General features: G+C 44.1%; 1 protein-coding gene across 6 annotated transcripts in view; it reads right to left on the bottom strand.

The window, feature by feature from the left end:
- PIEZO2 (piezo type mechanosensitive ion channel component 2) overlaps nt 1–23,236 on the bottom strand; it is a 737,984-nt gene that overhangs the window by 268,641 nt on the left and 446,107 nt on the right. For all 6 annotated transcript variants that reach the window (XM_077270184.1, XM_077270188.1, XM_077270185.1 and 3 more), the window contains exon 7: nt 3,461–3,674. In XM_077270184.1, the coding sequence (XP_077126299.1) occupies nt 3,461–3,674 (214 nt within the window). The remainder of the gene's footprint in view (nt 1–3,460; nt 3,675–23,236) is intronic.

Below are 23,236 nucleotides of genomic sequence, written 5' to 3'. Positions count from 1 at the left end.
TGTATGTGCCTTCCTCTCATTTCACCGTCAATACATGTGGGGGGCAACTATATCTTTGGGGTTAATTCCTCTGGAGGCAAGTGAGGTCTTGTTTTCTCTGCAGTACTAGTTAGCTCTTAGGCTGGTGCGTGGCGTCTAGAACCAACGTAGGCACGCTCCCTGGCTATCTCTAGTTGCGTTTGTCAGGCGTAGGGCAGCGGTCAGCCCAGGTTCCATCACCCTAGAGCTCGTCCGATATTTATTATACTTTGCTTATCCTGTGCTATCCCTAGCCATTGGGGATTCATGACAGGATCTGTCGAATTTGGTAGAACCTGAATTTTAATGCATAACATTCTGGAGAGAGAGAGAAAGATTTTTTCCCGGACTAGAAAATCCTTCCAGGCATGCTCAGAATGAAAAAACGGGATACGTCGCTGGATTCCTGTGCTTGACGGTCAGCGACGGATCCTGCGTCCATAGGCTTCCATTATAGCCAACAATGGACAGCGCAGGACCCGGCGATGAGCGATTTTCCAACGTGCAAAAAAAAGTTCCTCTGAACGTTTTCTCCGCCCAACGGACCGCTATTTTCCGACAGATCCAGTGCACGACGGATGAAACGGATGGCCATCCGTCACAATACGTCGCTAATACAGGTCTATGGGAAAGAACAGGATCCTGCAAAAAAATTAGCAGGATCCTGTTTTTTCAAAAATCGACGGAGTTTGACGGGAGGAAAAAGACGGAAGTGTGAAAGAGGCCTTATTCCAGAGTGCCGTGTTATTTATTTCCATTAATGGATTTACATTTCAAAAACTTGCCTGCCAATACATCTGGTTCGGAGGGATTAATTTTATTGACAGATTTTCTTTAAATATAGTGATTTGAGTTCTAATGCTTTGTGTAAGAATTTTGGACTAATGTGTTTTTTTATGAAAATGAATAGCAAATCAAACCTAATAAAGCGTCCTAATAAAAGTGTCCATCTTCATCTGTTTTTTCTATTTTATACACAATATGTTCACTATAAAATAATGCAAATAAGTTGTGAGGAACTATTTTTGCCACTGTAAAATAATAAGACCTGTATTTTTAGTGCAGACCCAGCAGGGGACACCCTTAATTCATGCAATCATTGGAAATTCATGAAAATGTTACAAAGCGCACATAAGGTCAGTGACATCTGTGGCAGAGCAATAAGCTTTGCTACATGGCTCACTACTAATTTGGAAAGACGCCAAGGTCTCTTTCTTGAGAGAAGCTACATCCCGTTTAAACTACAGAAGGCAAGTTAATGCGCCTGCTTTAAAAGAGTAATGCATTGATTGTCTGGTGAGCTCTGTCCGTCTCTATTGCAAATCAATAAAACAGTAGTCAAACAGTCAGCTGTATGTGTTTTAAAGGGCTACAGTGTGTACATTTAAAGCAGTCATATTGGCATTTTGAAAATTTCATGCAAAAATTCTGGTTTATGAAAGGCTCTATTGTGATTAATATGCCTACTTCAAAGAATTACAGTAGCAACAGCCAGGAAGTTATAAGCCTCTAAAATTACTTCTGGCTGATGGAAAGTGAAATCACAGGATGAATGAAGCCTGCTTACTCAATTTAGCAAAAACTAAACGAAACCACACGTTAATTAGCATCTCTTCATCAGCAAACCATCTCCTGAGGCAGAATTCTGTTCTGTCCAAGACTCTGTTAGGCTACAGTAGGCAATCGTTTTTAGTTAAACATGAAACTTCTAATTTAAAATGTTAGAAGGAGTGGGAAAGGGGAGTGGAGTGACAAATGTATATACTTTTATCACAGTAAATACTAAATGCATCATGGAGTTACTCCTAGCTTTTGCAAATAAAAATAATCAAAAACTGCATGTATGAACATGGTCTCATCATGAGCAATGAATTAATAGGTCATTTGTACATTTGTGATAAAATATAACAAATTGTTGAAAAGTTTTCCAAAGAATAAATGTACTCATATTATTTAGCTCGTACAAAGGTTATGATTAAAATGATTTTTAGAATTCTAACGGTGCCCCTGCTTCACTGCTGGTTCTGTCATCATATCGTCCACCTTGTGTGTCAAGTGATGGAGGTCACGTATGCTCATTGCCTCGGTCACTGAGCCTGTATCTTCTTGTACAGGGGTGGGAGAATGAATTCTGAAATTGTGCAGACCAGTTATTAAGAATTGGGTAAATAAAGAAAAAATGTTGCAGCTCTTCTTGATAAAATACTTGACTTTATTTCATGCGTTTAAAATACAGACAGCCCCTCGGACAACGCACAGGAGGACATGAGCTACGCGTTTCGATCGCTACCGCGATCTTTATCAAAGCCTTATCAACAGCTTTGATAAAGATAGCAGTAGCGATCAAAACGCGTAGCTCATGTCCTCTTTTGCGTTGTCCGAGGGGCTGTCTGTATATTAAACGCATTAAATAAAGTCAAGTATTTTATCAAGAAGAGCTGGAACATTGTTTCTTTATTTTCTACATGGTTCGTCTCATCAGGACGGGGGTTCCGTGCACCTTCTGAAAGATCGGTGAGATGACTTTCCACCTTTTTTTTCTTACTGTGAATAAGAATTGGGTCTCTGGATGTGGCTTCTTACAACCACCATTGAACACATTAGGTATATGTTCTGAGAGTGGAAAAAAATACCTGGGGGTATTACTAGGCATGTAGGAATAGCCAAAACACGCTCTATGCTGCTGCAACACCGCAGTGTAAAGCAGGTGAATGCAGTACTGCGGCCATGACAAGCAAGTCACAAAAAATCCAACTTGTTTCAACATTTTGTAACTTGCTTGTAATGCGCCCCTCACCTGTGCTACTTTTAATTGCAGAAGAGGCATATGAATGAACAAAGCCTTCTGCTCTCACTCTTAGTGATCAGTTGCAGGTGCCATATCTTGGCATACATTTTCTCTGCAATGGCCATAGTAAAATGTGGTATTATATGCATTATCCAGGAGTCCATGTTTCAGGCTGGGGTCACACTTGCATGTGCAATGTGAGAAACTCACATGAATTTCTCGCATCAATACCCGGCACTGCTGTCGGCACTCGGGATCGGAGCATTCAGCTGCATAGAAATACATGCAGCTGCATACTCCGGTCTCAAGTGCCGGCGGCAGTGCCGGGTATTGATGAGTGTGCCGGGTACTGGTGAGTGAGTTTCTCGCATTGCACACGCAAGTGTGACCCCGGCCTCACACTGAGATTCATCTGGCCTGAACCACAGATGTCATGAATCGGGCACTGGTTGGGTTGTTGCAGAAGTGTATGCTTCACTATAAATTGCAGCGGTGGTTCAGAAAAACAAAGCTGGCCGAGGATTACATGTCTTGAATGACTAGTCTGAAGCATGTCCTTGGTGGTTTCTCCCCTATACACACATCTGACAGGTTCCCGTTACATATGTTAAGGTAATATCAACAGAAATTCCATTCATTCATCTTTTTACTTACCTGGCATAAAAATCACCGGGTGGAATGATCTCTTGAAAAAATTGAAATTGGTATAGATAAAGTCCAATCAAGTGCCCTGCACTAAATATGGCCATTAATACACATAGACAGCTGAATATCAGCGGATTAAATACTCGGCAACAGGACCACCATGTACATAACCCCAAAAAAACAAAGAAATATACAGCTGAGGTCAAGGAAGGCAACATCATGCCTAAAAAAGAACAAAGAAAAAAGGGTATTAAGTAAAATCATCAGAAACAATAATTAGGCTGTGTTCACACTGTGTGGCCAAAAATGGCATCAGAACTAATCTGCACCATGTGAACACAACCTTAGAATCGATTATATTTACAGAACCGAGTTATGTTTACAGTAAAAATGCTGTGAACTTTCACTTAAAACCTAAAGTCCATCCCCAGTACCACCTACAGAACAGTGTGATACGTACAGTATACTGCTTAAAAAGGGTTTTCCTTAACCTATTTTACGTACAAGGCATTGCCAGTAGCACAACATTTCACACCACACTTGTGCAGAGCTTCTGCTTTGCTTCCCACACATCACATCAATAATTCTGAGCGCCTAATACAAAGGCAATATTAATCAAAGGAAGAAATTGCCCTTGGCAAAGTATGAAAAGTGCTCAAATATGGATGTAGCCATTTTTTATATACCGTAGATACCACCAATATTTAATTGGTGATTCAAACGTATTTTCCGTATTGTTGTTTTATCTCTAGAAAAAAGCAATCAGTATTATGAATCAGAATCATGGCTATCAGATCATCAATATAACAACATTGTGGATACATGTTATGCATATTTATGAATACTAGAGTTGAGCAAAAAGATTTGTAGGACCCTGGTCTGGTGTCCACATTACAACTCTGTTCATATGGACCAGGGAAGGACAAACATCCACAAACGGCATTCGAAGTGTAGCATACTTGTCATGTCTAGCAAATACTAGGCCCCATGATGTTATGGCACAAGACCTTGTGACTAGGAGGGCACAGGAACCACAAAAGGCATTCAGAATGCGAGCATTAGAGTGCTGGGCAAGGAAGTTTGCACTACATTGTGGGGTTCCCACATACTAGCAATGTGACCTGGACCCTACAAATCTTTTTGCACAAACTCTAAGGCCAGGGTCACACTAGAGAGGAATACGGACGCATGAGAGGCGCAAAAACAACGCATTGCACACGGACCAATGTTTCTCTATGGGGCAGCTCCTATCTGCCGTACATTTCCCGGCCGTTTTTTCAGGCCGAGAAAATCACAGCATGCTGCGTTTGTCAGCGTATTGCAGAAAAAATCCACCAATAAAAGTCTATTGGGGGGGGGGGGGGGGAAATACGGATTACACACGGACCATGCGTGTGACTTGTGAGAAATACGCACCGGTGTTCTATAGAAAAGCCGGTAATTCAGTGCGGTGTACAGTAAAATCACACTGATAGGTTAGAATAGATAAAATAAATGTCTACACATAGAATAGGTATACAGTACAGACCAAAAGTTTGGACACACCTTCTCATTCTCATTCTTCTTAAAGATTTTTCTGTATTTTCATGACTATGAAAATTGTAAATTCACACTGAAGGCATCAAAACTATGAATTAACACATGTGGAATTATATACCGTATTTTCTGGTGTATAAGACGATTGGGCGTATAAGACGACCCCCAACTTTTCCATATAAAATATGGAATTTGGGATATGCCCGCTGTATAAGACGGGGGTCATCTTATAAGCCCAGTCATCTTATACAGCGTGTGGTTCCCAGGGTCTGAAGGAGAGGAGACTCTCCTTCAGGCCCTGGGATCCATATTCATGTTATAAATAAAGAATAAAAATAAAAAATATGTATATACTCACCCTTCCGAGAAGCCTGGCTCTCACCGGTGTAAGCGTCTGCCTCCGTTCCTAAGAATTGCAGAGCATGAAGGACCCTCGATGACGTCACGGTCAGGTGACTGGCCTGCGATTGGTCCGTGACCGCTCATGTGACCAGTCACCTGACCGTGACGTCATCGAAGGTCCTTCACGCTCTGCAATTCTTAGGAACGGAGGCAGACGCTTACACCGGTGAGAGCCAGGCTTCTCGGAAGGGTGAGTATATACATATTTTTTATTTGTATTCTTTATTTTTAACATGAATATGGATCCCAGGGCCTGAAGGAGAGTCTCCTCTCCTTCAGACCCTGGGAACATCCAGGATCGCTCCCTGCACACGCCGTACCCGGCGTATAAGACGACCCCCGACTTTTGGGACAATTTTTAGGGGTTAAAAAGTCGTCTTATACGCCGGAAAATACGGTACTTAACAAAAAAGTGTGAAAAAAATGAAAATATGTCTTATATTCTAGGTTCTTTAAAGTAGCCACCTTTTGCTTTCATGGCTGCTTTGCACACTCTTGGCATTCCCTTGATGAACTTCAAGAGGTAATCACCGGAACTGGTTTTCACTTCACAGGTGTACCCTGTCAGGTTTAATAAGTGGGATTTCTTGCCTTATAAATTGGGTTGGGACCATCAGTTGTGTTGAGCAGAAGTCTGGTGGATACACAGCTGATAGTCCTACTGAATAGACTGTTAGAATTTGTATTATGGCAAGAAAAAAAGCAGCTAAGTAAAGAAAAACGAGTGGCCATCATTACTTTAAAAAATGAAGGTCAGTCAGTCCGAAAAATTGGGCAAACTTTGAAAGTGTCCCCAAGTGCAGTGGCAAAAACCATCAAGCGCTACGAAGAAACTGGCTCACATGAGGACCGCCCCAGGAAAGGAAGATCAAGAGTAACCTCTGCTTCTGAGGATAAGATTATCCGAGTCACCAGCCTCAGAAATCACAGGTTAACAACAGCTCAGATTAGAGACCAGGTCAATGCCACACAGAGTTCTAGCAGCAGACACATCTTTACAACAACTGTTAAGAGGAGACTTTGTGCACCAGGCCTTCATAGTAAAACAGCTGCTAGGAAACCACTGCTAAGGACAGGCAACAAGCAGAAGAGACTCGTTTGGGCTAAAGATCACAAGGAATGGACATTAGACCAGTGGAAATCTGTGCTTTGGTCTGATGAGTCCAAATTTTAGATCTTTGGTTCCAACCACCGTGTCTTTGTGCGACGCAGAAAAGGTGAACGGATGGAATCTACATGCCTGGTTCCCACCGTGAAGCATGGAGGAGGTGTGATGGTGTGGGGGTGCTTTGCTGGTGACACTGTTGGGGTTTTATTCAAAATTGAAGGCATACTGAACCAGCTTGGCTACCTCAGCATCTTGCAACGGCATGCTATTCCATCCGGTTTGCGTTTAGTTGGACTATCATTTCTTTTTCAACAAGACAATGACCCCAAACACACCTCCAAGCTGTGTAAGGGCTATTTGACCAAGAAGGAGAGTGATGGGGTGCTACGCCAGATGACCTGGCCTCCAGTCACCAGACCTGAACCCAATCAAGATGGTTTGGGGTGAGCTGGACCGTATAGTGAAGGCAAAAGGGCCAACAAGTGCTAAGCATCTCTGGGAACTCCTTCAAGATTGTTGGAAGACCATTTCCGGTGACTACCTCTTGAAGCTCATCAAGAGAATGCCAAGAGTGTACAAAGCAGTCATCAAAGCAAAAGGTGGCTACTTTGAAGAACCTAGAATATAAGACATATTTTCAGTTGTTTCACACTTTTTTTGTTAGGTATATAATTCCACATGTGTTAATCCATAATTTTGATGCCTTCAGTGTGAATTTACAACTTTCATAGTCATGAAAATACAGAAAAATCTTTAAGTGAGAAGGCGTGTCCAAACTTTTGGTCTGTACATATATATATATATATATATATATATATATATATATATATATATATATATATATATATTTTTTTTTTTTTGTATTTATTTAATACAGAGCTAGATAGCAGAAAAGCCGGTAATTCAATTGCTGGTTTTTGCGATCTCCTTATCAAACCCGACAGGATATGAGCCATAGTTTACATACAGTAAACCATTTCATATCCGTTATATTTCACATATTCCTCACTAATAATGTTAGAAGTGCCTGTGTGTAAAATTTAGAAGTTCTATGTGTTAAAATAAAGAGTTAAATCATGGAAAAAACTGGTGTGGGCTCCCGCGCAATTTTCTCCGCCAGAGTGGGAAAGTCAGTGACTGAGGGCAGATATTAATAGCCTAGAGAGGGACCATGGTTATTGGCCCCCCTGGCTAAAAATATCTGCCCCCAGCCACCCCAGGAAAGGCACATCTGTAAGATGCGCCTATTCTGGCACTTAGTCTCTCTCTTCCGACTCCCGAGTAGCGGTGGGATATGGGGTAATAAAGGGTTAATGTCACTTTGCTAATGTAAGGTGACATTAAGCCAGGTTAATAATGGAGAGATGTCAATAAGACACCTATCCATTAATAATCCAATAGTAATAAAGGGTTAGAAAAACACAAATTATGAATAAAGTATTTTAATGAAAAAAAAAATACACATGGGGTTTTAATATCTTTATTGTACTCTCAATCCAACTGATGACCCTTGTCATCTGAAAAAAAGGGAAAATAAAAAAGCAACAATATCCCATACCTGGCCAGCAAACAGTCATGCCCCACGATCTAAATCCATCTGAAGGGGTTAAATAATTTTACAACCAGGAGCCTGCTAATGCAGCTGTCCCAGGCTGTAAAAACTGGGGAATGAATGGAATGCAGGAGAACGTAGCTTCGTAGACTTGCGGTGATGCGCCCTCTGGTGGCATAAACTCATATGAACTCTAGCGTGGGAAAATATGTGACATGACTGTACGGCGGACAGGTATGGGATATTGTTGCTTTTTTATTTTCCCTTTTTATCAGATGACAAGGGTCGTCAGTTGGATTGAGCGGACATTAAAGATGTTAAAACCCCATGTGTATTTATTTAATTAAAATACTTTATTCATATCGTGTGTGTGTGTTTTTTAACCCTTTATTACTATTGGATTAATAATGGATAGGTGTCTTATTGACATCTTTCCATTATTAACCATGCTTAATGTCACCTTTCAATAGCAATTAACCCCTTATTACCCCATATCCCACCGCTATTCGGGAGTGGGAAGAGAGTGGCTAAGTGCCAGAAAAGGCGCATCTTACAGATGTGCCTTTTCTGGGGTGGCTGGGGGCAGATGTTTTTAGCCGGGGGGGGCAATAACCATGGCCCCATTCTAGGCTATTAATATCTGCCCTCAGTCATTGGCTTTCCCACTCTGGCGTAGAAAATTGTGCGGGAGCACACGCTAGTTTTTTTTCTGTGATTTAACCCTTTATTTTAACACCTAGAGCTCCCAAATTTTGCACAGATACTTCTAACATTAGTAGTGAGGAATATGTAAAAAAATAAGGGATATAAAATGGTTTACTGTATGTAAACCATGTCTCATATCCTGTCGGGTTTGATAAGAAGATAGCAAAAGCCGGCAATTGAATTACCGTTTTTTCTGCTATCTAGCTCTGTATGAAATATAAATATATATATATATATATATATATATATATATATATATATATATATATATATACACTGAATATATGTTTTCACGAATATTTGAGCCCATGGATCCATTCTATGTCCATTTTGCAAGCAGCGAGATTTTCTCGCCGTACGGATGTCATACGGATGCCATACGGAGGTTTACATGTGCAAAATGCGCAGCTACACCTTGCCAACGGATGACATACGGATCACTGTTCAGGGAATATTTTTGCATATTTGGTCTGTAAAAAACGGACCGTATTTTTATACTTTGTGTGTGACTCCAGCCTTATAGATATACAGTTGTGGCCAAAAGTATTGACACCCCTGCAATTCTGTCAGATAATACTCAGTTTCTTCCTGAAAATGATTGCAAACACAAATTCTTTGGTATTATTATCTTCATTTAATTTGTCTTAAATGAAAAAACACAAAAGAATTGTCCTAAAGCCAAATTGGATATAATTCCACACCAAACATAAAAAAGGGGGTGGACAAAAGTATTGGCACTGTTCGAAAAATCATGTGATGCTTCTCTAATTTGTGTAATTAACAGCACCTGTAACTTACCTGTGGCACCTAACAGGTGTTGGCAATAACTAAATCACACTTGCAGCCAGTTGACATGGATTAAAGTTGACTCAACCTCTGTCCTGTGTCCTTGTGTGTACCACATTGAGCATGGAGAAAAGAAAGAAGACCAAAGAACTGTCTGAGGACTTGAGAAACCAAATTGTGAGGAAGCATGAGCAATCTCAAGGCTACAAGTCTGTTATGACCCCAATGGCAGAGGTTCTCAGGAATCAATACCAAGTCTGCAAACACAAAAAACCAGCTCATAGGGCAGTGGTAACTGGGCTGACCATATATATCTAATCCTAGCACCACAAATAGAAGTAGCCGGGGAACGTGCCTACGTTGGTTCTAGACGTCTCGCGCCAGCCGGAGAACTAACTAACCCTAGAAGGGAAAAGAAAGACCTTTCTTGCCTCCAGAGAAAAGACCCCAAAAGTTGGATACAAGCCCCCAACAAATAATAACGGTGAGGTAAGAGGAAAAGACAAACATAAGAATGAGCTAGGTATTTAGCAAAGAGAGGCCCACTGGCTAATAGCAGAATATAGTAAGATGACTTATATGGTCAGCAAAAACCCTATTAAAATATCCACGCTGGATATTCAAGAACCCCCGAACCGTCTAACGGCCGGGGGGAGAACACCAGCCCCCTAGAGCTTCCAGCAAGGTCAGAAATCACATTTAGTACAAGCTGGACAAAAATAGTAGCAAAGCAAGTAACTCAAAAAACAAAGAAGCAAGACTTAGCTTAATTTTGCAAGAGCCAGGACCAGCAGACAGGAGCAACAGAAGGATCTGATTACAACGATGCCAGGCACTGGACTAAGGATCCAGGAAGTTAATATAGCGACACCCCTGGACTAACGACCCAGGTGAGTGCCAAACAGAAAAAAGACAATCCCAGAGTAATACCACTAGTGACCACAAGAGGGAGCCAAAAAGTCTAATTCACAACAGTACCCCCCCCTTAAGGAGGGGTCACCGTACCCTCACCAAGACCACCAGGGCGATCAGGATGAGCAGCGTGAAAGGCACGAACTAAATCGGCCGCATGCACATCAGAGGCAACCACCCAGGAATTATCCTCCTGACCATAGCCCTTCCAATTGACCAGATACTGAAGCCTCCGCCTGGAGAGACGAGAATCCAAGATCTTCTCCACCACGTACTCCAACTCGCCCTCAACCAACACCGGAGCAGGAGGCTCAGCAGAAGGAACCACAGGTACAACGTACCGCCGCAACAAAGACCTATGGAACACGTTGTGAATGGAAAACGACACAGGAAGATCCAAGCGAAAGGACACAGGATTAAGGATTTCCAATATCTTGTAAGGACCGATGAAGCGAGGCTTAAATTTAGGAGAGGAGACCTTCATAGGAACAAATCGAGAAGACAGCCATACCAAATCCCCAACACGAAGTCGGGGACCCACACCGCGGCGGCGGTTGGCAAAACGCTGAGCCTTCTCTTGTGACAACTTCAAGTTGTCCACCACATGATTCCAGATCTGCTGCAACCTATCCACCACAGAATCTACCCCAGGACAGTCAGAAGGCTCCACATGTCCCGAGGAAAAACGAGGATGGAAACCAGAGTTGCAGAAAAATGGCGAAACCAATGTAGCGGAACTAGCCCGATTATTAAGGGCAAACTCAGCCAACGGCAAGAAGGTCATCCAATCATCCTGATCCGCAGAAACAAAACACCTCAAATAAGCCTCCAGAGTCTGATTAGTTCGCTCCGTTTGTCCATTAGTCTGAGGATGAAAGGCAGACGAAAACGACAACTCAATGCCCATCCTAGCACAAAAGGATCGCCAGAACCTGGAAACAAACTGGGATCCTCTGTCAGACACAATATTCTCAGGAATGCCGTGTAAACGAACCACATTCTGAAAGAACACAGGAACCAGATCGGAAGAGGAAGGCAGCTTAGGCAAAGGTACCAAATGGACCATCTTAGAAAAGCGATCACATACCACCCAGATGACAGACATACCCTGAGACACCGGGAGATCTGAAATAAAATCCATGGAAATGTGTGTCCAAGGCCTCTTCGGGACAGGCAAGGGCAAGAGCAACCCGCTGGCACGCGAACAGCAAGGCTTAGCTCGAGCACAAGTCCCACAGGACTGCACAAACGACCGCACATCCCGTGACAAGGAAGGCCACCAAAAGGACCTAGCCACCAGATCTCTGGTGCCAAAAATTCCCGGATGCCCTGCCAACACCGAGGAATGAACCTCGGAAATGACTCTGCTGGTCCACTTATCAGGAACAAACAGTCTGTCAGGTGGACAAGAGTCAGGTCTACCAGCCTGAAATGTCTGCAACACACGTCGCAAATCCGGAGAAATGGCTGACAAGATAACTCCCTCTTTAAGAATACCAACTGGTTCTGCGACTCCCGGAGAGTCAGGCACAAAGCTCCTTGAAAGAGCATCAGCCTTCACATTCTTTGAACCTGGTAAATACGAGACCACAAAGTCAAAACGGGAGAAAAACAATGACCAGCGGGCCTGTCTAGGATTCAGGCGTTTAGCAGACTCGAGATACATCAGATTTTTGTGATCAGTCAAGACCACCACACGATGCTTAGCACCCTCGAGCCAATGACGCCACTCCTCAAATGCCCACTTCATGGCCAACAACTCCCGATTGCCAACATCATAATTCCGCTCAGCAGGCGAAAACTTCCTCGAGAAAAAGGCACAAGGTCTCATCACAGAGCAACCAGGGCCTCTCTGCGACAAAACGGCCCCTGCCCCAATCTCAGAAGCATCCACTTCAACCTAAAAGGGAAGTGAGACATCAGGCTGGCACAAAACAGGCGCCGAAGTAAACCGGCGCTTCAACTCTTGGAAAGCATCCACGGCTGCAGGAGCCCAGTTAGCAACATCAGAACCTTTCTTGGTCATATCCGTCAAAGGTTTAGCAATGCTAGAAAAATTAGCAATAAAACGACGGTAGAAGTTAGCAAAACCCAAGAACTTCTGAAGACTCTTAACTGACGTGGGTTGAGTCCAATCATGAATAGCACGGACCTTGACTGGGTCCATCTCCACCGCAGAAGGGGAAAAAATAAACCCCAAAAAGGGAACCTTCTGTACTCCAAAGAGACACTTTGAGCCCTTAACAAATAAAGCATTCTCACGCAAAACCTGAAACACCATCCTGACCTGCTCTACATGCGAGTCCCAGTCATCAGAAAAAACCAGAATATCATCCAGATAAACGATCATAAATTTATCCAGATACTTCCGGAAAATATCATGCATAAAGGACTGAAACACTGAAGGAGCATTAGAGAGCCCAAAAGGCATCACCAAGTACTCAAAATGACCTTCGGGCGTATTAAACGCGGTTTTCCATTCATCTCCTCGCTTAATGCGCACAAGGTTGTACGCACCACGAAGATCTATCTTGGTGAACCACTTGGCACCTTTAATTCTGGCAAACAAGTCTGACAACAGAGGCAAAGGATACTGAAATTTAACAGTGATTTTATTCAAAAGCCGATAGTCAATACAAGGTCTCAAAGATCCGTCCTTCTTGGCCACAAAAAAAAATCCCGCACCAAGAGGGGAAGAGGAAGGACGGATATGCCCCTTCTCCAGAGATTCCTTGATATACGAACGCATTGCGGTATGCTCAGGTACAGACAGATTAAATAGTCTTCCCTTAGGAAATTTGCTACCTGGAATCAAATCTATGGCACAGTCACAGTCCCTATGAGGAGGCAGAACACTGGACCTGGACTCGCTGAACACATCCTGATAATCAGACAAATACTCAGGAACTTCCGAAGGAGTAGAGGAAGCAATAGACACCGGCGGGGAATCACCATGAATACCCTGATAGCCCCAACTTGACACAGACATTGCCTTCCAATCCAAGACTGGATTATGAGTCTGTAACCATGGCAAACCCAAAACAACCAAATCATGCATTTTATGCAGAACAAGAAAACGAATCACCTCCCGATGTTCAGGAGTCATGCACATGGTTACCTGTGTCCAAAACTGCGGTTTATTTTCCGCCAATGGCGTAGCATCAATACCCCTCAGAGGGATAGGATTAACCAACGGCTCAAGAACAAAACCACAGCGCTTGGCAAATGACAGATCCATAAGACTCAGGGCAGCACCTGAATCCACAAACGCCATAACAGGGTAAGAGGACAATGAGCAAATTAAAGTCACAGACAAAATAAATTTAGGTTGCAAATTACCAATGGCGACAGGGCTAACAACCCTTGTTAGGCGTTTAGAGCATGCTGATATAACATGTGTAGAATCACCACAGTAAAAACACAACCCATTCTGACGTCTATGATTTTTCCGCTCATTTCTAGTCTGAATTCTATCACATTGCATCAAATCAGGTGTTTGTTTAGACAACACCACCAGAGGATTAGCGGTTTTGCGCTCCCGCAAACGCCGGTAAATTTGAATAGCCAGCGCCATGGAATCATTCAGACTTGTAGGAATGGAGAAACCCACCATCACATTCTTAATGGCTTCAGAAAGGCCATTTCTGAAGTTTGCGGCCAGAGCACACTCATTCCACTGAGTAAGCACGGACCATTTCCGAAATTTTTGGCAATACACTTCAGCTTCATCCTGGCCCTGAGAAATAGCCAGCAAGGCTTTTTCTGCCTGAACCTCAAGATTGGGTTCCTCGTAAAGCAATCCGAGCGCCAGAAAAAACGCATCAATATTTGCCAATGCCGGATCTCCTGGCGCTAGCGAGAAAGCCCAATCCTGAGGGTCGCCCCGTAAAAAAGAGATAACAATTTTAACTTGCTGAACTGAGTCTCCAGATGAACGGGGTCTCAAAGATAGAAACAATTTACAATTATCCCTGAAATTCCTAAACTTAAATCGGTCTCCAGAAAACAGTTCAGGAATAGGTATTTTAGGTTCAGACATAGGACTACTGGTAACAAAATCTTGTATGCTTTGCACACGAGCAGCAAGCTGGTCCACACTTGTAATCAAGGTCTGGACATTCATGTCTGCAGCAAGCTCAAGCCACTCAGAGGTAAAGGGGAGGAAGAGAGGAAAAAAAAAAAAAAAAAAAAATTCAGAATTTCCTTTCTTATATCCCACTTCTGCAATGCATTAAACATTCAATGTTGGCCTGGCATACTGTTATGACCTCAATGGCAGAGGTTCTCAGGAATCAATACCAAGTCTGCAAACACAAAAAACCAGCTCATAGGGCAGTGGTAACTGGGCTGACCATATATATCTAATCCTAGTACCACAAATAGAAGTAGCCGGGGAACGTGCCTACGTTGGTTCTAGACGTCTCGCGCCAGCCGGAGAACTAACTAACCCTAGAAGGGAAAAGAAAGACCTTTCTTGCCTCCAGAGAAAAGACCCCAAAAGTTGGATACAATCCCCCAACAAATAATAACGGTGAGGTAAGAGGAAAAGACAAACATAAGAATGAGCTAGGTATTTAGCAAAGAGAGGCCCACTGGCTAATAGCAGAATATAGTAAGATGACTTATATGGTCAGCAAAAACCCTATTAAAATATCCACGCTGGATATTCAAGAACCCCCGAACCGTCTAACGGCCGGGGGGAGAACACCAGCCCCCTAGAGCTTCCAGCAAGGTCAGAAATCACATTTAGTACAAGCTGGACAAAAATAGTAGCAAAGCAAGTAACTCAAAAAACAAAGAAGCAAGACTTAGCTTAATTTTGCAAGAGCCAGGACCAGCAGACAGGAGCAACAGAAGGATCTGATTACAACGATGCCAGGCACTGGACTAAGGATCCAGGAAGTTAATATAGCGACACCCCTGGACTAACGACCCAGGTGAGTGCCAAACAGAAAAAAGACAATCCCAGAGTAATACCACTAGTGACCACAAGAGGGAGCCAAAAAGTCTAATTCACAACACAAGTCCATCTCCAAAGACCTGAATGTTCCTGTGTCTACCATGCGCAGTGTCATCAAGAAGTTTAAAGCCCATGGCACTGTGGCTAACCTCCCTAGATGTGGACGGAAAGGAAAAATTGACAAGAGATTTAAACGCAAGATTGTGCAGATGTTGTATAAAGAACCTCGACTAATATCCAAACAAGTTCAAGATGCCCTGCAGTCCGAGGGTACAACAGTGTCAACCTGTACTATCCGTCGGTGTCTGAATGAAAAGGGACTGTTTGGTAGGAGACCAATGAAGACCCCACTTCTTACCCTGAGACATAAAAAAGCCAGGCTGGAGTTTGCCAAAACTTACCTGAAAAAGCCTAAAACGTTTTGGAAGAATGTTCTCAGGTCAGATGAGACAAAAGTAGAGCTTTTCGGGCAAAGGCATCAACATAGAGTTTACAGGAGAAAAAAAAGAGGCATTCAAAGAAAATAACACGGTCCCTACTGTCAAACATGGCGGAGGTTCCCTGATGTTTTGGGGTTGCTTTGCTGCCTCTGGCACTGGACTGCTTGACCGTGTGCATGGCATTATGAAGTCTGAAGACTACCAACAAATTTTGCAGCATAATGTAGGGCCCAGTGTGAGAAAGCTGGGTCTCCCTAAGAGGTCATGGGTCTTCCAGCAGGACAATGACCCAAAACGCACTTCAAAAAGCACTAGAAAATGGTTTGAGAGAAAGCACTGGAGACTTCTAAGGTGGCCAGCAATGAGTCCAGACCTGAATCCCATAGAACACAAGTGGAGAGATCTAAAAATGGCAGTTTGGAGAAGGCACCCTTCAAATATCAGGGACCTGGAGCAGTTTGCCAAAAAAAAATGGTCTAAAATTCCAGCAGAGCATTGTAAGAAACTCATTGATGGTTACCGGAAGCGGTTGGTCGCAGTTATTTTGGCTAAAGGTTGTGCAACCAAGTATTAGACTGAGGGTGCCAATACTTTTGTCTGGCCCATTTTTGGAGTTTTGTGTGAAATGATCAATGTTTTGCTTTTTGCTTCATTCTCTTTTGTGTTTTTTCATTTAAGACAAATTAAATGAAGATAATAATACCAAAGAATTTGTGATTGCAATCATTTTCAGGAAGAAACTGAGTACTATCTGACAGAATTGCAGGGGTGTCAATACTTTTGGCCACAACTGTATTTGTATGCGAGCAGCAGTTATAGTAGACATGACTCCAAATGACTCCTAATCAGTATTGCTTACTAAATTTCCCACTATAGCTTGCTTCTGAAAGTTTGCAAGCTTGAGACTGCACATAAGCTGAAAAAATTATTGATTATTAATTAGAAGCCTCAAAACTTTTTAATGACATTTGTCAGAACTGAAGGTGTGCATGTGGTCATATAATGCTTTTTAATTATAATTGTTGAAGAAAACTCTTAAAATCTAACAACGTGCATTAAAGAAAATAGTACAAATTGAATTAAGTGCAATTTTTTGAACATTTAAAACGTATTAGGTTTTTACAAGACCGGTGCTTTTTTTCATCACACATACATTTTCACATATTTTTCTCCATAGAGAATCCCAAAGGGAATTGAACTAAAAACTGCCAAACCAATGCTGTACAATGGAAAAAAACATAAAAATGGCAAGAAAGTATAAACACATCAAACAAATTGCTAAAACAAATGTACGGTTTGCGTTACATAGTTCTTCATGTTGCTGTATGTAGGAATTCTTAGCATGTCACTTACTGTTATTTTATTACTGCTTCTTTTATTTGAAGGAAGGAAAAAAAGAGGAAAGCGGCATCTACAGCGCCCTACAAAGGAGGAGACAAGCCAGGTCCGGGTAGGATAAAACCTTTCAAAACCTTTTATTGGAGTAAAAGGTTTTATCCTACCTGGATCTGGCTTTTCTCCTCCTTTTTAGGGCCCCATAGATGCCGCTTTCCTCTTTTTTTTCCTTCCTTCCAATAAAAGAAGCACTTTCCTTTTTTTCCTTTTCTTCACTCATCCATCTCCGTGCTTTTAACAGTGGCAGCCTGCAGTTGGTGCAATGGCAATCTGGGGGAGCTTGCATGTTCATTCCAGTGTTATGCATGGTGAGCACAACCTCGTTAGGTGAGTGCAGCGCCCCAGAGTCCTGGTCGTTGCAGTAATGTCGCTCTGCCACTAAGGGGAGTGATGTTATGTCTGATTGCACTAAAGGAGTTCACCTGACCAGGTATCACCGTCACACATTACACTTCACACTCTGGCCACCAGGGGGAGCAAAGGGTTCTATGTATTAGGTCACTCCTCACGCTCTGGTAGAACTGGGGGTTGGATAGGAAGTTAGGGAGAAGCTGACTGGGTTTTGCCCAGGCAACATCCTGTGAGAGAGGGAGTTCCTGGGAAGATTCAGGGGGGTCTCTGTCAGGGGTGGGATCCTGACAGTGGCCTAGCGAAAAGGACAGATCGTTACGGAGCCGCGCCTGCACCCGTTGCGGCGGCATCATAAGAAAGAACACGGAGCGAGGTTTATTGTGGAGAAGTGAGAAACGAGATTACAGCACAAAGGAGAATAGAACCAGTAGGAGTCGTGCCCTAAGATCGTGGCAACATCATACTGAGGCACGTAGCCGGTGGCCGGAACGCCGAGGAAGTATTGGGCTCCAAGCATTACTTCAAACAGCGGCAGGACAGTTAATTATAGGTTGGCTGTCTCACCTAATTCACCTAAGCAGACAACGGAGGCAATTGTGGGAGAGGGGTGTCTCTAGGGTCCCAGAATAACTCCAGGCCTACCCCGTCATACGGGTGCGTCCTATCCATATCATCTGGGGGACGGAGAGAGAGAACATCAGAAACACACACGACAGTTGTGAGGACTATCCCGTGGTGCTCAGCAGGGAGGTACTACAACACACAGGCGCTAGAAGGTAGGCACTGATTTCCACCTGCAAAGGGAACTCTGGATGTGCCTTCGGACCGGCCGGTCTCAGCCAGCCCTGTTAGCAGTGCTCTGGATTGCGGATCCCGAAGCCTTCAGTAAAGAGGTAAAGAGACTGCAACCCTATGTCCTCATTATTCATCGCACCATGCACCATCATCACCCCTTTCATTGGATGCCCCTTAGCAGGGTCACTGACCGGGTCTAGCCACCGTGACAACCACAGAACCGAGACAGAGAGGCCCGGTACCGAGTACCCCGTGGCCCTGCGTCTGGGGGCGCTCCAACTTGGCGTCACGAACAGGATCTACTCAAGCCAGGACATCAGGTCATGTGTGCCTTGGAACTGTGTCTGAATTGTGCTTGAACTGTGACTTATTGCAAAGACTGTGTATTGCCGCTTCCCGCCAAAACCGCTGCCATTACCGCGCTAAGAGGAGCGCAGGAGAAGAAGAAGGGCGTGGAGTGGGCGTACACAAGCTGAAGAGAGCGAAAGACAATGGCCGCCCAGTCTAAATATTTCTGTATTCTGAGGACGTGTCCGTCAGCAGCTGAGACCCGCCTCTTGATCTTCTATGGCGGGCGGAGATCGAAGAAACAAAACTATGACTCAGATGAGTTGGGACTGGAGACCAGAGAAGGCCTACGAAAGAGAATGGCCCGCACCAGCCTCCGTCACCGGAGGATTACTCCGACATGCCTCCGTTGGAGGATCTGGATCCATGGGAGCTGCCGGTGGAACGTCCCTGCCTGAACTGTCACCAGTCCGTACGCCTTCCGCAGGAGAGTGGAGTGGCGCCGGAGGAGTTACCTCGAGCGCAGGTACTCGGTGCTGCGACTCCCAGGGAGGTCGCCTCACCTCCGCACCTGACCCGGCGACCGCTGGCACCCCAGTATCCCCACCGTCTGACCCCAAATTACCGGGGGGGGCATGTTCTCGGGCCCTTCCCCTGGTCAGAATACCGGAACCACCTGATCGCGGAGTTCCAGAAGGAAGTGGAGCAGGAGGCGCGGGGCGAGCTGCTGGATGGCTCCCTGCCGAAATGGGGCGTTGTGATTATCTACCAGCCCCAGGAGGGAAAGGCTTCGTCCAGGAAATCGGAGCGACCCTGAGAGTCCGCATCACCCGGAACGAGGAGGAGCCCTGCCTGTGCGGAGACGGCGCAAAGTCCCTCCTGAAACCTGGAGACGTGGTAACTTATCGCCGACACCTAAACGGAAGGAGTTGGTGGGCCCGAGATATGCAGTGCTGTACAGCCGTCCTGGCGGTATCCAGAACCGAGGAGGAGGAGCTTGCCACTGAAGCGGCTGCAGCAGCCTCAGCCTCTGCTAGCGTTATCCACCGGCCCACGCAGACACTCATCGCAGCGCACGACCTGGTCGTGCAGAAGACCCAAACTCATGGAGTGCACCTGGCACCGGGAGCAGACTTGGAGTCAAGCTTTCCTGAGCCACATAAGGCCACCTGTCAGGTGAAGCCCCGGTGGAGGCCGCCAGAACCAGAGTAAGCCTCAAAGTCATGGAACTGTAAATAGTTATTTGTTTGTCTTCTACTGTTTTGCTGCTAAAACCCGACCAGGGTTAATTCTTAAAGGGATCCCTTCGTTTACCCGGGATCCCTGTTGTTTTTGCTTTTTGTTTTTGCTTTTGTTCATCATTGTTGACAAAGACTGCCGAATCATGGACGGTGAATGGTTCACAAACTGTGTTGTAAATAGTTCGCACCTTCTTAAAGGTGCCCCCTACTGGTTTTACAAAAAGGAGAACTTTTTGAAGAGACTGTTCTTGAATACAGCGCAGAAGTTCTTGCCTTAAACGGACTTGCAGATAGAGAGTCTGCACTACCTCAAAGAGACTTGGTTCCCTCTTAAAGGGAATGTTCATGTGTTGCACTTAAGTATAATATTACTTTAAGAACGTTGAATAGTAGTGAGTAGTGTGTAGTTATTTAAGAAATAATAGGAAATGTTCGATGATGTTACTAGAGGTTGAGGACAGGAAAGAGTTGAAAGCCGAGTTTCAGTGAAGTGAACCCGTAGGGGTTAGTGAGTCCTCCTGGAAACCATAGAGAGATGGTTGATTGATCTTATACTGTGAATAAAAATTGAGCTTATAGAAGAAAAGAGGCAGTAGGCCCGGACGAGTAGCCAGGCGGTCCTGCATGTTTGAAGTCAGAAAAATAAAGACAAAGTTAATTTATATTTTAGAGTTTTATAGTAGGCCTTTAGTGGGTTCAGCTTATACGCCCTTAAAGGAAAAGTTAAATTATTGTTCAAAAATTTGCACTTAGTAGATAGAATACCCGGCTGGGTAATGATGGTTATTTATAGTCGAGTTAATCATAAGTGTTATTTATAACCTTGAGTAAAAATGTAAATATGTTTCCGTTTGTAACGTTCAAGTGTCCTCACCTCCCATAAAGGGAAGCACTGTTAAATTTACTTGTTCACTGCATTTTAAAATTTTGTATGTCTTTTGCAAACATGTATTATTGTTCTTCCCACTCCGGGAGTACTGGATTTAACTGGGGGGGGGAGTGCAGCGCCCCAGAGTCCTGGTCGTTGCAGTAATGTCGCTCTGCCACTAAGGGGAGTGATGTTATGTCTGATTGCACTAAAGGAGTTCACCTGACCAGGTATCACCATCACACATTACACTTCACACTCTGGCCACCAGGGGGAGCAAAGGGTTCTATGTATTAGGCCACTCCTCACACTCTGGTAAAATTGGGGGTTGGATAGGAAGATAGGGAGAAGCTAACTGGGTTTTGCCCAGGCAACATCCTGTGAGAGAGGGAAGATTCAAAGGGGTCTCTGTCAGGGGTGGGATCCTGACAGTGGCCTAGCAAAAAGGACAGATCGTTACGGAGCCGCGCCTGCACCCGTTGCGGTGGCATCTTAAGAAAGGACACGAAGCGAGGTTTATTGTGGAGAAGTGAGAAACGAGATTACAGCACAAAGGAGAATAGAACCAGTAGGAGTCGTGCCCTAAGATCGTGGCAACATCCTACTGAGGCGCGTAGCCGGTGGCCGGAACGCCGAGGAAGTATTGGGCTCCAAGCATTACTTCAAACAGCGGCAGGACAGTTAATTATAGGTTGGCTGTCTCACCTAATTCACCTAAGCAGACAACGGAGGCAATTGTGGGAGAGGGGCGTCTCTAGGGTCCCAGAATAACTCCAGGCCTACCCCGTCATACGGGTGCGTCCTATCCATATCATCTGGGGGACGGAGAGAGAGAACATCAGAAACATTCACGACAGTTGTGAGGACTATCCCGTGGTGCTCAGCAGGGAGGTACTACAACACACAGGCACTAGAAGGTAGGCACTGATTTCCACCTGCAAAGGGAACTCTGGATGTGCCTTCGGACCGGCCGGTCTCAGCCAGCCCTGTTAGCAGTGCTCTGGATTGCGGATCCCGAAGCCTTCAGTAAAGAGACTGCAACCCTGTGTCCTCGTTATTCATCGCGCCTTGCACCACGCACCATCATCACCCCTTTCATTGGACGCCCCTTAGCAGGGTCACGGACCGGGTCTAGCCACCGTGACAACCCCAGAACCGAGACAGAAAGGCCCGGTACCGAGTACCCCGCGGCCCTGCGTCTGGGGGCGCTCCATGAGCACCACTCACATTGTTCTACTTCACTTGATTGATCGGTACATACCTCTAGTGCCTTTGCTTTTCCTACACGCTCCTTTTATTTGACTCTATGCCAGTCCCTGCCAAAAGCACATTAATCTTTTTCAAAAAAGTGTATGCTTCCTCCTACAAGGTCAGCAAGCTCATATCCTGCTGCTGACAATGATGTCAATTTTATAATCTCAGCTGGTCCAAGATGTACATTACATTTACTAATTCATTTGGAAGAAAAACAATTTGCAAATATATAAACAAAATTATATGCGTTACTAATGTATGAGAGTATTTAGCTGGTACATTACTCTAATTTGTGGTAACTCTATTGCTTAATATACAATAAATCTTGGTCACAAAGAGAATGACTTTTCTAGACGGTTACGTGGTGTACTGCACACAGGTATTCGGCCTTGTAAGCTCTGGGCTGATCAGTCTCTCCAGTGCTGCAGAATATATTAGTGCCATAAACGCAAATAAAACAAGTTATAATTAACACACTATTAATTATAATAAGATCCCCAATTCATGAAGACGTAAGTTATGGATGCCAGTCTTGATGAAGTGGGCAGTCTGGCCTAAGCTGTGCCAAATTAATTCAGAGCTATATGAAACTTAAAGAGTTTTTGGCGCATCTTTTAGCTGATGGGAACCGCTGCAAGAAATGTACGCAAGTCAAGGACTAGAGTACATTTCTGGAGTAATGTACAGCACTTTTGTGGAGTAAATAATGATGAACTTGTTGGGTGTCCAAGGCCATGCCCTTCTTGGCTAAGCTGTGCCCATTTTTTCAAACAGTGGGTAGAGTAGCCTGGGTTGTCAAAGTTTTATGCAACTACTGATTGCGCAAAACATTTACATCAGAATTCAGGTTAAAATTGCTTGAAGAATTGGGAGCAAAGTCATTAGTGGCATCAATAAAATACTTAACATCATGTTTGACTTTGGTGTGAAGGACATTAAAATGTCATAACATACATCTATAGCCTATTTTCTTCAGAAATATAAAATGCACTACAAACGATGCTCTTTTTTGTAATTTTATTTTGGAGGGGTGTAGCATTTTTTCCAAAACACAGCATACTTAGGGTTTGCCATTTTTTCTTGATGTTTCTCCCAGAAGCATCTACATGAAAAAAAGGTCATGTTAAAGTGAACCTGTCAGCAGGATTGTGCTGAGTGTCCTACAGACAGTAACAGGTCAGCGCTGTTATCC

This window comes from Ranitomeya variabilis, chromosome 6 (genome assembly GCF_051348905.1).
Source record: "Ranitomeya variabilis isolate aRanVar5 chromosome 6, aRanVar5.hap1, whole genome shotgun sequence".
In the NCBI taxonomy this organism is placed as follows: domain Eukaryota; kingdom Metazoa; phylum Chordata; class Amphibia; order Anura; family Dendrobatidae; genus Ranitomeya; species Ranitomeya variabilis.
The sequence above is the reverse complement of the archived record's forward strand: the minus strand, read 5'-3'. Positions and strand labels throughout refer to the sequence as shown.